The sequence below is a fragment of the Oncorhynchus nerka genome, linkage group LG13, assembly GCF_034236695.1.
Source record: "Oncorhynchus nerka isolate Pitt River linkage group LG13, Oner_Uvic_2.0, whole genome shotgun sequence".
In the NCBI taxonomy this organism is placed as follows: domain Eukaryota; kingdom Metazoa; phylum Chordata; class Actinopteri; order Salmoniformes; family Salmonidae; genus Oncorhynchus; species Oncorhynchus nerka.
The window spans coordinates 98,866,345-98,880,399 of record NC_088408.1 but is presented as its reverse complement, the minus strand read 5'-3'; the positions used below and the strand labels follow the sequence as shown (position 1 = coordinate 98,880,399).

General features: G+C 42.5%; 2 protein-coding genes across 4 annotated transcripts in view; one reads left to right on the top strand and one right to left on the bottom strand.

The window, feature by feature from the left end:
- LOC115115039 (chondroitin sulfate proteoglycan 4-like) overlaps positions 1-3,780 on the bottom strand; it is a 113,752-nt gene extending 109,972 nt beyond the window's left edge. Inside the window, exon 1 of the mRNA XM_065026908.1 lies at positions 3,535-3,780. Coding sequence (XP_064882980.1) covers positions 3,535-3,625 — 91 coding nt within the window. The 5' untranslated portion in view covers positions 3,626-3,780. The remainder of the gene's footprint in view (positions 1-3,534) is intronic.
- Positions 2,669-14,055, top strand: part of si:dkey-193c22.1 (uncharacterized protein LOC567837 homolog) — a 29,024-nt gene continuing 17,637 nt past the window's right edge. The window contains exons 1-2 of one of the 3 annotated variants that reach the window (XM_065026903.1): positions 2,669-2,796; positions 6,204-6,249. The gene's annotated coding sequence lies outside the window, so the exon portion shown is untranslated. Of the gene's footprint in view, positions 2,797-5,873; positions 6,250-14,055 lie in introns of those variants that run through there. The other 2 variants (XM_065026905.1, XM_065026904.1) reach the window with 2 other exon arrangements.

Sequence of the window (14,055 nt, the reverse complement as noted above, 5' to 3'; positions counted from 1 at the left end):
TGGCGTAAAAGCAACACAGCTCATCACCCTGAACACACCATCCCCACTGTCAAACATGGTGGTGGCAGCATCATGGTTTGGGCCTGATTTTCTTCAGCAGGGACAGGGAAGATGGTTAAAATTGATGGGAAGATGGATGGAGCCAAATACAGGACCATTCTGGAAGAAAACCTGATGGAGTCTGCAAAAGACCTGAGACTGGGACGGAGATTTGTCTTCCAACAAAACAATGATCCAAAACATAAAGCAAAATCTACAATGGAATGGTTCAAAAATAAACATATCCAGGTGTTAGAATGGCCAAGTCAAAGTCCAGACCTGAATCCAATCGAGAATCTGTGGAAAGATCTGAAAACTGCTGTTCACAAATGCTCTCCATCCAACCTCACTGAGCTCGAGCTGTTTTGCAAGGAGGAATGGGAAAAAATTTCAGTCTCTCGATGTGCAAAACTGATAGAGACATACCCCAAGCGACTTACAGCTGTAATCGCAGCAAAAGGTGGCGCTACAAAGTATTAACTTAAGGGGGCTGAATAATTTTGCACGCCCAATTTTTCCGTTTTTGATTTGTTAAAAAAGTTTGAAATATCCAATAAATGTCGTTCCACTTCATGATTGTGTCCCACTTGTTGTTGATTCTTCACAAAAAAATACAGTTTTATATCTTTATGTTTGAAGCCTGAAATGTGGCAAAAGGTCGCAAAGTTCAAGGGGGCCGAATACTTTCGCAAGGCACTGTATCTGCTGTTTAACATAACAGAAACAAATTCTAAACTAGCGTTTATTTCCAGTGCTGAGCTAGTAGTGACACTGACATGTAACATTAGCTAATGTTCCATCCCCTCTCGACTGAGGTGAATGAATAAGCTAGACTAGCTATTAGCTACCACAGTCAGTTCAGCTCTAGCCTCTAGTTATCTGTCAGAAAATGATATGAGGTGGCTAGTATTACTATCTAACAGCTCGATGTATGGAAATGTTATGTAGCTTTTTTGTCCCATTTCAACAGAAGTAAATTAATTAGCTAGCTTTTGCCAGTTGATGTGCCATTAGAGAGAGAGCTTGCTGAAAGTAGGTATTCTTTATAAGTCAGTATAACAATGTAATGTTATTGATTTGTCAGTTTCCCTATCTAATTTCCTACTTTTAACACTGACACAGTAAAAAAAACAGCTCTACAGACTTCACTGTCATGGTGCCCAGTCAGTACACAACACTATGCTCATTGTGTCTTACCAGGATCAGATGGTGACAGGGGTCCCAGCAGAGTCAGACAGCCAAGGAAGACCAGTCTACGGAGCTCAGATGAATTCTGCAGTATATTAACAATATCAGTGAATGATACAAAGATCCTTCTTGAATTGATGGGTAAGACCTACAGTAGCCACAGGACAGCAGCTAAAGCTTTAAATCTACAGTCTGGGATTTGGGAATAATGGTTATTTCAATTATTGAACCATTGATTCCATACTTGGATAATATCTTGTAAAAATGTCCACCAAGATAATTCTTTGTCATGCCTCATCTTATGAGGATCAGATGGTGACAGGGGTCTCAGCAGGGTCAGGCAGCCAGGGAAGACCAGTCTGTGACGGAGAGGAGGTGAATATTTGCAGATACAACACTTTATTCCCTCTCAATAATCTGTCGTTCTGCCCCTGAACATGGCAATTAACCCACTGTTCCTAGACCAGTTAACCCACTGTTCCTAGACCAGTTAACCCACTGTTCCTAGACCAGTTAACCCACTGTTCCTAGACCAGTTAATCCACTGTTCCTAGGCCGTCATTGAAAATAAGAATATGCTCTTAACTGACTTGCCTAGTTAAATAAAGATAAAATATCAGCTATGTGTTTTTTAAAGGCAGGAAATGAGACTGAATGAACTGTTTTGCTACCAGACAAGGCTCCGCTGAAAACCAGGTGTAGGAGTGTCGGGACTCTGCTGTTGGGACAGCTTTAGGCCCTAACAGTTTGTGGCCACTGTTTGTCACCGTTATAGTGAAATTCATGTATTGTTTAGTGTTGTGTAGTTGCTTTGCTGGCATCCATCCCCCAAATTGTTCTGTTTGTTTGTTTGCCCCACCAAGATTTACATGCTAAAATCGCCACTGGATACTGTATGTTTAAATCCCCAGTCATGTTCATATCATCTCAGACATAAATTACTGCAGTTTGAGACCATCCATAGAACGTTCTATATGCCAGTGAAACAGAATATCATGTCCTCAGAAATGTCATTCCTCTGCTTGGAGGTGTGAAACACAACGGGACATATCTACATGTACTATAGTTGTTTTGTGAAGGCTGGCTGAATTTGTATGTTCTTCAATCTCAACATGAATTCAACAGATTCTCCTTTCTTCCTGTTGTTGTTTGTTGTGTTTGCTTGTACTGTAAATGTTGATGCTGGAGACTGTTATCGAAACGAAGAAACTGTGTAACCAAGTATCGAAGAAATGCATTTCCATTCATTGGAGGTTGGTTATCCTCCCACAATGTCACAATGGATAGCAGAAATGTCAAGTTATGTATCACTAGATATGATTTATTACCAGATGAAGGGTTTACTGTGCAACTTTCATAAGGTCTGGAAGCCTTATATGGAACACTACGACAAAAGGAGTCAGACCCCCCTCAGCCAGTGGGTTGTCACTCTGGACTTGGCCTAACACACCTTAAACCAAAAAGGAATGTTTCACTAAGATCCTAAATCTGAGTGGGGTGTGTTGGGTTGGGGCGCTGCAGAGCCGTGGACCCCTAGGGGCAGGAGAGGGTGAACCAGCTATATTGTGTGTAAGTAAAAACATCTCTACAGTACTATTAGGCCAATGAGATTAATTATATGGAGGATGTACTGTTTCTGTGTGTTCATGTATGTGTAGTTTGTATGTTTATTTTTATTATGATTATTATTTAAACTGTAATAAATAAATAAATAAATAGTGGGTAAAAATATTTTTGGGAGAGAGTTGAGGTATTGACTAGACTGGTGGGAATCGGGCTTGCAGGTGGCTCGGGGCAGGCGGGGGGGTATTAATAAAGACAATCAAAAGTCAGATTTTTGTTGTTAGATTTGTTAGGTTATTGGTTAAAGGTGGAACAATATTGATTATTGAATTACCTTTGATCTAGTTGAGTCTTATCAATCACTTAAATTTTTTTTTAAATAATTTGCCAAGTTAAATAAATACAAATATATATATATATTTTTACCTAGCTTGATGACTAGGGACATTTTTACTTATTTTTTGTTGTTCTAAATAGATACGGCTATGGGTCATATAGTATTGTGTAGATTATGCAGGAAATTAGCTTGTACTAACATTGTATAGGCTAAGCAGCGAAGGCAGTGATTTCCCCGATACACGGGGAGAAACTGGTGTGCGTAATAAGGTTTGCCAAAACCCAAATGAATGAATTACAGTATCAAAAGCATAGACACACAAAAAAAACACACACATACAACAGGCTACAGAATAAACAGCGAACAATCTCGCCCACGAGATGTCCCAACTTTCAGAGATATCTTACCTCCCAGTGTTAGTTGGCTAACAAGTGACCACAACAGCGCGTAAAAACACCGTTTCTTGCTGTTTCTTATAGGGAATTCCATGTTTTCCATTCAATAATATTCTTCAAGGTGTAGTCCGGGCCGTTTACATATTTACAGATTGGTTGGTCTTGAGATTTTGGTCACGTATTATTCGACCACTTCATTCAATCATTCAGAAGTTAACCTACTCTCTCCACTTGTGTGTGTGTGTGAGAGAGAGAGCGACCGCAGTCACTCTGAGCGTTATATAGCTCTGCCCGTAGTCACTCCGGGCATTATGTGGCTCCGCCAGCAGTCACTCCGAGCATCATGTGGCTCCGCCTTGTGTGTGAGTGCACCCTCCTTACACCATCCTGCAAGATGTCTTAGCAGTGAACACAGGGCTACTTTGAAAATAAATACAAATATATATATTTTAGATTAGCTAGCCCTTGAAAGATTGTTCCATCCTATCTGGTATCCTTGGGAAGTCTCTACCCCATTGAAGTTGAAATGGTCAAGGTACGATAAAATATTAGGTATGAGTTATGGTTATTAGGGTAAGGGCATGGGGTTAAGCGGAGGGACATCCCAACAACGCTGGATTGCACTGACAATAAAAGATTAGGGCTTACTCATCTGAACCTATTCTATTCCTATGTAGCAGATGCTCTTATCCAGAACAATTTACAGGAGCAATTAGGGTTAAGTGCCTTGCTCAAGGACACAGACAGATTTTTCACCTAATCGGCTCAGGGATTTGAACCACGGGGATTTGAAACAGCGACCTTTCGGTTACTGGCCCAAAGCTCTTAACTGCTAGGCTACCTGCCACACTACACATCTATAACCATGACTCCATCACCCTACACCTCTATAACCATGACTCCATCACCCTACACCTCTATAACCATGACTCCATCACCCTACACCTCTATAACCATGACTCCATCACACTACACCTCTATAACCATGACTCCATCACCCTACACCTCTATAACCATGACTCCATCACCCTACACCTCTATAACCATGACTCCATCACTCTACACCTCTATAACCATGACTCCATCACCCTACACCTCTATAACATGACTCCATCACCCTACACCTCTATAACCATGACTTCATCACCCTACACCTCTATAACCATGACTCCATCACCCTACACCTCTATAACCATGACTCCATCACCTTACACCTCTATAACCATGACTCCATCACTCTACACCTCTATAACCATGACTCCATCACCCTACACCTCTATAACATGACTCCATCACCCTACACCTCTATAACCATGACTTCATCACCCTACACCTCTATAACCATGACTCCATCACCCTACACCTCTATAACCATGACTCCATCACCCTACACCTCTATAACCATGACTCCATCACCCTACACCTCTATAACCATGACTTCATCACCCTACACCTCTATAACCATGACTCCATCACCCTACACCTCTATAACCATGACTCCATCACCCTACACCTCTATTACCATGACTCCATCACACTACACCTCTATAACCATGACTCCATCACATTACATATATAAATAACCATGACTCCATCACCCTACACCTCTATAACCATGACTCCATCACACTACACATATATATAACCATGACTCCATCACATTACACCTCTATAACCATGACTCCATCACACTACATATATATATAACCATGACTCCATCACACTACACCTGTATAACATGACTCCATCACAGTATACTTGTATAACATGACTCCATCACACTACACCACTATAACCATGACTCCATCACCCTACACCTCTAAAACCATGACTCCATCACACTACATATATATATAACCATGTCTCCATCACCCTACACCTCTATAACCATTACTCCATCACCCTACACCTCTATAACCATGACTCCATCACCCTACACCTCTATAACCATGATTCCATCACACTACACCACTATAACATGACTCCATCACCCTACACCTCTATAACATGACTCCATCACCCTACATATATATATAACCATGACTCCATCACACTACACCTGTATAACCATGACTCCATCACACTACACCTGTATAACATGACTCCATCACACAATACTACAGGTAACTGCCAAAATAATTAATCTACTTTACAAATATTCCGATCCTAACGCAAATTCTCATAAATCCATGACGTATTGCAGACGCGAATATTGAATACCTATAAAAAATATATATATTTTTCAGAAATAAAACAGTGTGCAGAATGACAACTAACCCAGCCAATCAAACCTCAAAGTACACCAACTAGTAGTCCTGCCTTCTAAGAATAATAACCAATGGAACGAATCATGTGGCGTACGGCGGACATCGAATACCCTAACACCGGGCTCCTGTTGTTATAAAATCTGCAATTATGATGATGGAGAAGAAAAAAAACCTGTTTCTTTTCCGAAACCTGTAATGACAAGATAACACTTCGGATAGCGAAATAATTAGGAGGAATACGAGTTAAATTGTGACGTATTTGGGAACATTTTTCGTTCTGTTTTGAGACGCTTTCCTGCCTTGATAGATGATCAATGAAGTCGGTCATTTGGGGATTCAAAACGAAACTATTTTCTTACCTTAGTTTGACATTTTACAAACACCACCCCCCCCTTTCTATTCCTACATCAATAGGCCTAAGAAGACACATTGCAGCCTAGTACAATACCCCGTCTAAACGGTAAGTTGTTTCTAGAATTTAAAAAAATGCTGATATATCGAACGGTGCATAACACAGACTTACATGTTGTCTGGTAGGTTACTGTATTCATTAATATGTGCCACTATTCGGTCAGTTAGTTGTGTAGCAACATAAGGGAGAGAATAGCTGCTAGCTTCTGAATAAAACATTGTAGTTAGCTGCAGTATTGTGTTAAACTGCATATCCATCGCGGATTAGTAAAACCGTGCAGTTACGTCGACTTTACAGTAGAGGTCGCAGTAATAGCAGCTGCGAACGAAGCTAATTTCCGCATGTTTGGTCTACGGTCAGTCCTGCGTGCTACGATGTGGCGTTCATCGGACACATACGCTGTTTTATAACACTACGTTTTTGACATGAAGGATTTAACATGTTACTATTGCAATGATAACAAGACCATTGAAATTATTGTGATTTTTTAAAACATTTATTCTTGTTGCCAAATACTTTATACACAAACAAAAATTCCAGAATTCTATACCAACATTTCTAAATAATTTTGATTGAATTGAATCATCTTGTGAAGACATTATCCATAGTGAATAACATCTTCGTTAATCATTATAATGAGATTTTTTTTTTCTGAGTGAATACAATTGCACTTTAATTTGTATGTATTCAGTATTTTCTAGTTTTCCCTGTGTTTTCTTTTGTTAGACATGTATGATGTAAGTATGTAAATGGTTGATCATTTTGTATAATAAAATGTTTTAAAAAATCTAAACGAAATAAAATTAATAAAAATTAAACAAAAATAATTCTAAAATCATCAGACACAGACTGAATTTACCAACTTCCGTTGGCTGTCAATCCAACAAAAAGACTCCCAGACTGTCCACGGGTCCACTTCTTTCTATTTCATGCACTAGAATGCATTTAGCTGCTATGACAATCACAAGATAACCTACAGATAGTAGGGACGTTCAGCCTACAGCACAGGCACTATGGAGGCTCTAGCCTAGAGCGCCAGGTTAAATTGTGTTTGAGAGGATTTTTAACTCTAAATTGTTAAATGATTGAGCAGTAGATGTGATTGTTGCAATAGTTTGTGAGTGGGCAATGTACACCTGAGTGGAAAAAACATTAAGAACACCTGCTGTTTCCGTGACATAGACTGACCTGGTGAATCCCAGGTGAAAGCTATGATCCCTTATTGATGTCACATGTTAAATCCACTTCAATCAGTGTAGATGAAGGGGAGGAGTCTGGTTAAATGATTTTTAAGCCTTGAGACAATTGAGAATGTGTGCCATTCAGAGGGTGAATGGGGCAAGACAAAAGATTTAAGTGCCTTTGAACAGGTTATGGTAGTAGGTTCCAGGCGTACCTGCTTGTGTGAAGAACTGCAACACTGCTGGGTTTTTCACACTCAACAGTTCCCCGTGTGTATCAAGAATGGTCCACCACCCAAGGGACATCCAGCCAACTTGACACAACTGTCGGAAGCATTGGAGTCAACATGGACCAGTATCCCTGTGGAACGCTTTCCACACAGTGTAGAGTCCATTCCGCAATGAATTGAGGATGTTCTGTTCTGGTTGCAACTCAATATTAGGAAGGTGTTCCTAGTGTTTTGTACACTCAGTATATACTATCGTGTTGAATTATTTTGGCTCCGCCTCATCCTGCTTCGGAGTCTTATTATTTCAAATCAAATCAAATGTATTTCTCACATACACATGGTTAGCAGATGTTAATGCGAGTGTAGCGAAATGCTTGTGCTTCTAGTTCCGACAATGCAGTAATAACCAACGAGTAATCTAACTAACATGTATTACATAAAGATGCAGTAGATGATATAGAGTACAGTATATACGTATGAGATGAATAATGTAGGGTATGTAAACATTGTATTAAGTAGCATTGTTTAAAGTGTCTAGTGATATATTTTACATCATTTCCCATCAATTCCCATTATTAAAGTGGCTGGAGTTGAGTCAGTGTGTTGGCAGCAGCCACTCAATGTTAGTGGTGGCTGTTTAACAGTCTGATGGCCTTGAGATAGAAGCTGTTTTTCAGTCTCTCGGTCCCAGCTTTGATGCACCTGTACTGACCTCGCCTTCTGGATGATAGCGGGGTGAACAGGCAGTGGCTCGGGTGGTTGTTGTCCTTGATGATCTGTATGGCCTTCCTGTGACATCGGGTGGTGTAAGTAAAGTAAATGTACAGAACGTTGGCGTTTATCTCTTTACGTAGGCCTATATTGCGTTCCCCCCCCCCCCCCCCCCCCGAATGTGGACAGTTTGTGTTACTGCCTTACACAAGCTTGCATTTTCACCCCATAACATTTTGTGGAATTACACGTCCTTTTGACCTGGGATTGGGGACGTTGGACGCCCACGTCACCAACATCACCAATCCAAAGGACGTCACCAACGGGACGCCACCAACATCACCAATCAAAGGACATCACCAACGTCACTCCAAAAGGGCGTCACCAACATCCCAATCCAAAGGATTGGTGACGTCACCAACCCAAAGGACATCACGCGTCACCAATCAAAGGACATCACCACGTCACCAACGTCCACCAATGAAAAGACGCCACTTTGGTCACCAACCCAAAGGGACGTCAACGACGTCACTAACGTCACCAACGGTGACGCCACCAATTCACCAACGTTGGGATGGTGACGTCACCAACGTTGGTGACGTTGGGACGCCCTTGGATTGGTGACAATCGCTTTGGATTGGTGACGTTGGTGACGCCCTTTTGGATTGGTGACGTTGGTGACGTCCTTTTTGGTGACGTCGGTGACGTTGGTGACGTCCTTTTGGATTGGTGACGTTGGTGACATCCTTTTGGATTGGTGACGTTGGTGACGTTGGTGATGTCCTTTTGGATTGGTGACGTTGGTGATGTCCTTTTTGGATTGGTGACGTTGGTGACGTTAGTGACGTCCTTTTGGATTGGTGACGTTGGTGACGTTGGTGACGTCCTTTTGGGTTGGTGACGTTGGTGACGTTAGTGACGTCCTTTTGGATTGGTGACGTTGGTGACGTTGGTGATGTCCTTTTGGATTGGTGACGTTGGTGATGTCCTTTTGGGTTGGTGACGTTGGTGACGTCCTTTTGGATTGGTGATGTTGGTGACGTCCTTTTGGATTGGTGACGTTGGTGATGTCCTTTTGGATTGGTGATGTTGGTGACGTCCTTTTGGATTGGTGACGTTGGTGACGTCCTTTTGGATTGGTGATGTTGGTGACGTCCTTTTGGATTGGTGATGTTGGTGACGTTGGTGATGTCCTTTTGGATTGGTGACGTTGGTGATGTTGGTGACGTCCTTTTGGATTGGTGACGTTGGTGACGTCCTTTTGGATTGGTGACGTTGGTGACGTCCTTTTGGATTGGTGACGTCGGTGACGTTGGTGACGTCCTTTTGGATTGGTGACGTTGGTGACGTCGGTGACGTTGGTGACGTCCTTTTGGATTGGTGACGTTGGTGATGTCCTTTTGGATTGGTGACGTTGGTGACGTTAGTGACGTCCTTTTGGATTGGTGACGTTGGTGACGTCCTTTTGGATTGGTGATGTTGGTGACGTTGGTGATGTCCTTTTGGATTGATGACGTTGGTGACGTCCTTTTGGATTGGTGACGTTGGTGACGTGGTGACGTCCTTTTGGATTGGTGACGTTGGTGACGTTGGTGACGTCCTTTTGGATTAGTGATGTTGGTGACGTCCTTTTGGATTGATGACGTTGGTGACGTCCTTTTGGATTGGTGACGTTGGTGATGTCCTTTTTGGATTGGTGATGTTGGTGACGTCCTTTTTGTATTGGTGATGTTGGTGACGTCCTTTTGGATTGGTGACGTTGGTGACGTTGGTGATGTCCTTTTGGATTGGTGACGTTGGTGACGTTGGTGACGTTGGTGACGTCCTTTTGGATTGGTGACGTTAGTGACGTCCTTTTTGGATTGGTGATGTTGGTGACGTCCTTTTTGTATTGGTGATGTTGGTGACGTTGGTGATGTCCTTTTGGATTGGTGACGTTGGTGATGTCCTTTTGGATTGGTGACGTTGGTGATGTCCTTTTTGGATTGGTGACGTTGGTGACGTCCTTTTGGATTGGTGACGTTGGTGACGTCCTTTTGGATTGGTGACGTTGGTGACGTCCTTTTGGATTGGTGATGTTGGTGACGTCCTTTTTGGATTGGTGACGTTGGTGACGTCCTTTTGGATTGGTGATGTTGGTGACGTTGGTGACGTCCTTTTGGATTGATGACGTTGGTGATGTCCTTTTTGGATTGGTGACGTTGGTGACGTCCTTTTGGATTGGTGATGTTGGTGACGTCCTTTTGGATTGGTGACGTTGGTGATGTCCTTTTGGATTGGTGATGTTGGTGACGTCCTTTTGGATTGGTGATGTTGGTGACGTCCTTTTGGATTGGTGATGTTGGTGACGTCCTTTTGGATTGGTGATGTTGGTGACGTCCTTTTGGATTGGTGATGTTGGTGACGTTGGTGATGTCCTTTTGGATTGGTGACGTTGGTGATGTTGGTGACGTCCTTTTGGATTGGTGACGTTGGTGACGTTGGTGACGTCCTTTTGGATTGGTGACGTTGGTGACGTCCTTTTGGATTGGTGACGTTGGTGACGTCGGTGACGTTGGTGACGTCCTTTTGGATTGGTGACGTTGGTGATGTCCTTTTGGATTGGTGACGTTGGTGACGTTAGTGACGTCCTTTTGGATTGGTGACGTTGGTGACGTCCTTTTGGATTGGTGATGTTGGTGACGTCCTTTTGGATTGGTGACGTTGGTGACGTCCTTTTGGATTAGTGATGTTGGTGACGTCCTTTTGGATTGATGACGTTGGTGACGTCCTTTTGGATTGGTAACGTTGGTGATGTCCTTTTTGGATTGGTGATGTTGGTGACGTCCTTTTTGTATTGGTGATGTTGGTGACGTCCTTTTGGATTGGTGACGTTGGTGACGTTGGTGATGTCCTTTTGGATTGGTGACGTTGGTGACGTTGGTGACGTTGGTGACGTCCTTTTGGATTGGTGACGTTAGTGACGTCCTTTTTGGATTGGTGATGTTGGTGACGTCCTTTTTGTATTGGTGATGTTGGTGACGTTGGTGATGTCCTTTTGGATTGGTGACGTTGGTGATGTCCTTTTGGATTGGTGACGTTGGTGATGTCCTTTTTGGATTGGTGACGTTGGTGACGTCCTTTTGGATTGGTGACGTTGGTGACGTCCTTTTGGATTGGTGATGTTGGTGACGTCCTTTTGGATTGGTGACGTTGGTGACGTCCTTTTGGATTGGTGATGTTGGTGACGTTGGTGACGTCCTTTTGGATTGATGACGTTGGTGATGTCCTTTTGGATTGGTGACGTTGGTGATGTCCTTTTGGATTGGTGACGTTGGTGACGTCCTTTTGGATTGGTGACGTTGGTGACGTCCTTTTGGATTGGTGACGTTGGTGACGTCCTTTTGGATTGGTGACGTTGGTGACGTCCTTTTGGATTGGTGACGTTGGTGATGTCCTTCTGGATTGGTGATGTTGGTGACGTTGGTGATGTCCTTTTGGATTGGTGACGTTGGTGACGTTGGTGATGTCCTTTTGGATTGGTGACGTTAGTGACGTCCTTTTTGGATTGGTGACGTTGGTGACGTCCTTTTGGATTGGTGACGTTGGTGACATTGGTGACGTCCTTTTGGATTGGTGACGTTGGTGACGTTGGTATTGTCCTTTTGGATTGGTGACGTTAGTGACGTCCTTTTTGGATTGGTGACGTTGGTGACGTTGGTGACGTCCTTTTGGATTGGTGACGTTGGTGACGTTGGTGACGTTGGTGACGTCCTTTTGGATTGGTGACGTTAGTATAAAGGTTTATAGTCATCACGATAACATAATATTAATTGGTTGCGTACCGTTCATTTTATCACATGCTTGGGGAGCCCAGAACTTAGAATCACTTAGAATGGGGGTCTCCCTATAAAAGGCGCTTGCCACACACAAATACATTGATTTGACACTCAAACTATCACTTAAATAGCAGCCAACCGTTGTCACTGTTGATATTCTATGTTACACGGTGATTCGTTTGAGTAATAGATAAAGTGGTTGATGGCACCAGGCCTGGCTCCAGCCCCCCGGTCGCTAGGGAACACAACTTACTGTGTTAGTAATGGTGCAAGTTCCAACAAAATGTGGTTGTGACTCAGCAGTTTTTCTCTTGTTTTTGTTGTTGTTGTTGTCAGTCACTGACAGTCACTAAATTAGCACATGTCAGCTAACATGTCTTAGAATGCTAAGTTAGTCTAGCCAGTTATTTAAATGTGTAGTAATCATGGCTGAATACCGACCGGGCACGCAGGGTACGTTCCCAGTGGCTTTGACCTCCAGGGGTTGTTGATTTTGTTAGTCACTCTCAGATATCATTAACATGGCATAGGTTCATGGGAAAATGTGTAGAATTGCAGGAAATTTTACCTACGCCCAATGGCAAAATGTGTAGATGCCAAATAGTGTCCCCCTGCCTAATAGTGTCCCCCTGCCTAATAGTGTCCCCCTGCCTAATAGTGTCCCCCTGCCAAATAGTGTCCCCCTGCCAAAAAGTGCCCACCACGTGTCACAATGGGATTCGATGAGTTCTAGCTTCCGTTGCAAAGGCTGTTGCTAGAAAGTGTTTGTGCTCTATCATACTGGGCACGTAATAATGTATGTGAGATCCACAGATGAAATAAAAACACTAGCACTGCAAACACTCAGAACAAAGAGAATAGCGGTGCCTGGACATTGCAGTCTCCCTCCTTAAGTCCCCCTTCTGAGACTGACTGACTGTCTGTTGAGAACAAGTGACAGCCAGGACCTCCCACCCACACACACATCACCCACCTCCTCTCTATTCCACACGCCAGTATTCAGTATTTCAGTCTGATTACCATGTGAGTGTACAAAAACAAGTGACAATAAATTAATGACACAACTATACCAAGAAAAGATCAAACGTTATATATTAAAGTCTTAAATATGGGCATGTTGGTTTTCACAGCTGTTTCACAAGGTGTTCATTGTTGTAAATTGTAACGTATCCTTTGATGGTGTTTGATAGTTCAACATTATTCATTGTTTTATCCTGGGACCTACAGTAGATACATATATATATTCAACCACAAGGGGGTGCTAATGAGCTATAAGAGATAGAACAACAATGAACCATAATAGAGGATTACTAAAATGATTTTATTTCAGTGAAGATGAGGGAAGGGCAGGTTAAATATAAACATGACAGCCAGACATGTCAGTGTATGAATCAAATTGATTTGCATATGAATGGAGTGGAAATTAGCTGACTTCCTGATCGGTAACTTCCTGATCTGTAACTTCCTGATCTGTAACTTCCTGATCGGTAACTTCCTGATCTGTAACTTCCTGATCTGTAACTTCCTGATCTGTAACTTCCTGATCGGTAACTTCCTGATCGGTAACTTCCTGATCTGTAACTTCCTGATCTGTAACTTCCTGATCGGTAACTTCCTGATCTGTAACTTCCTGATCGGTAACTTCCTGATCGGTAACTTCCTGATCTGTAACTTCCTGATCGGTAACTTCTTGATCTGTAACTTCCTGATCTGTAACTTCCTGATCTGTAACTTCCTGATCGGTAACTTCCTGATCGGTAACTTCCTGATCTGTAACTTCCTGATCGGTAACTTCCTGATCGGTAACTTCCTGATCTGTAACTTCCTGATCTGTAACTTCCTGATCTGTAACTTCCTGATCTGTAACTTCCTGATCTGTAACTTCCTGATCGGTAACTTCCTGATCTGTAACTT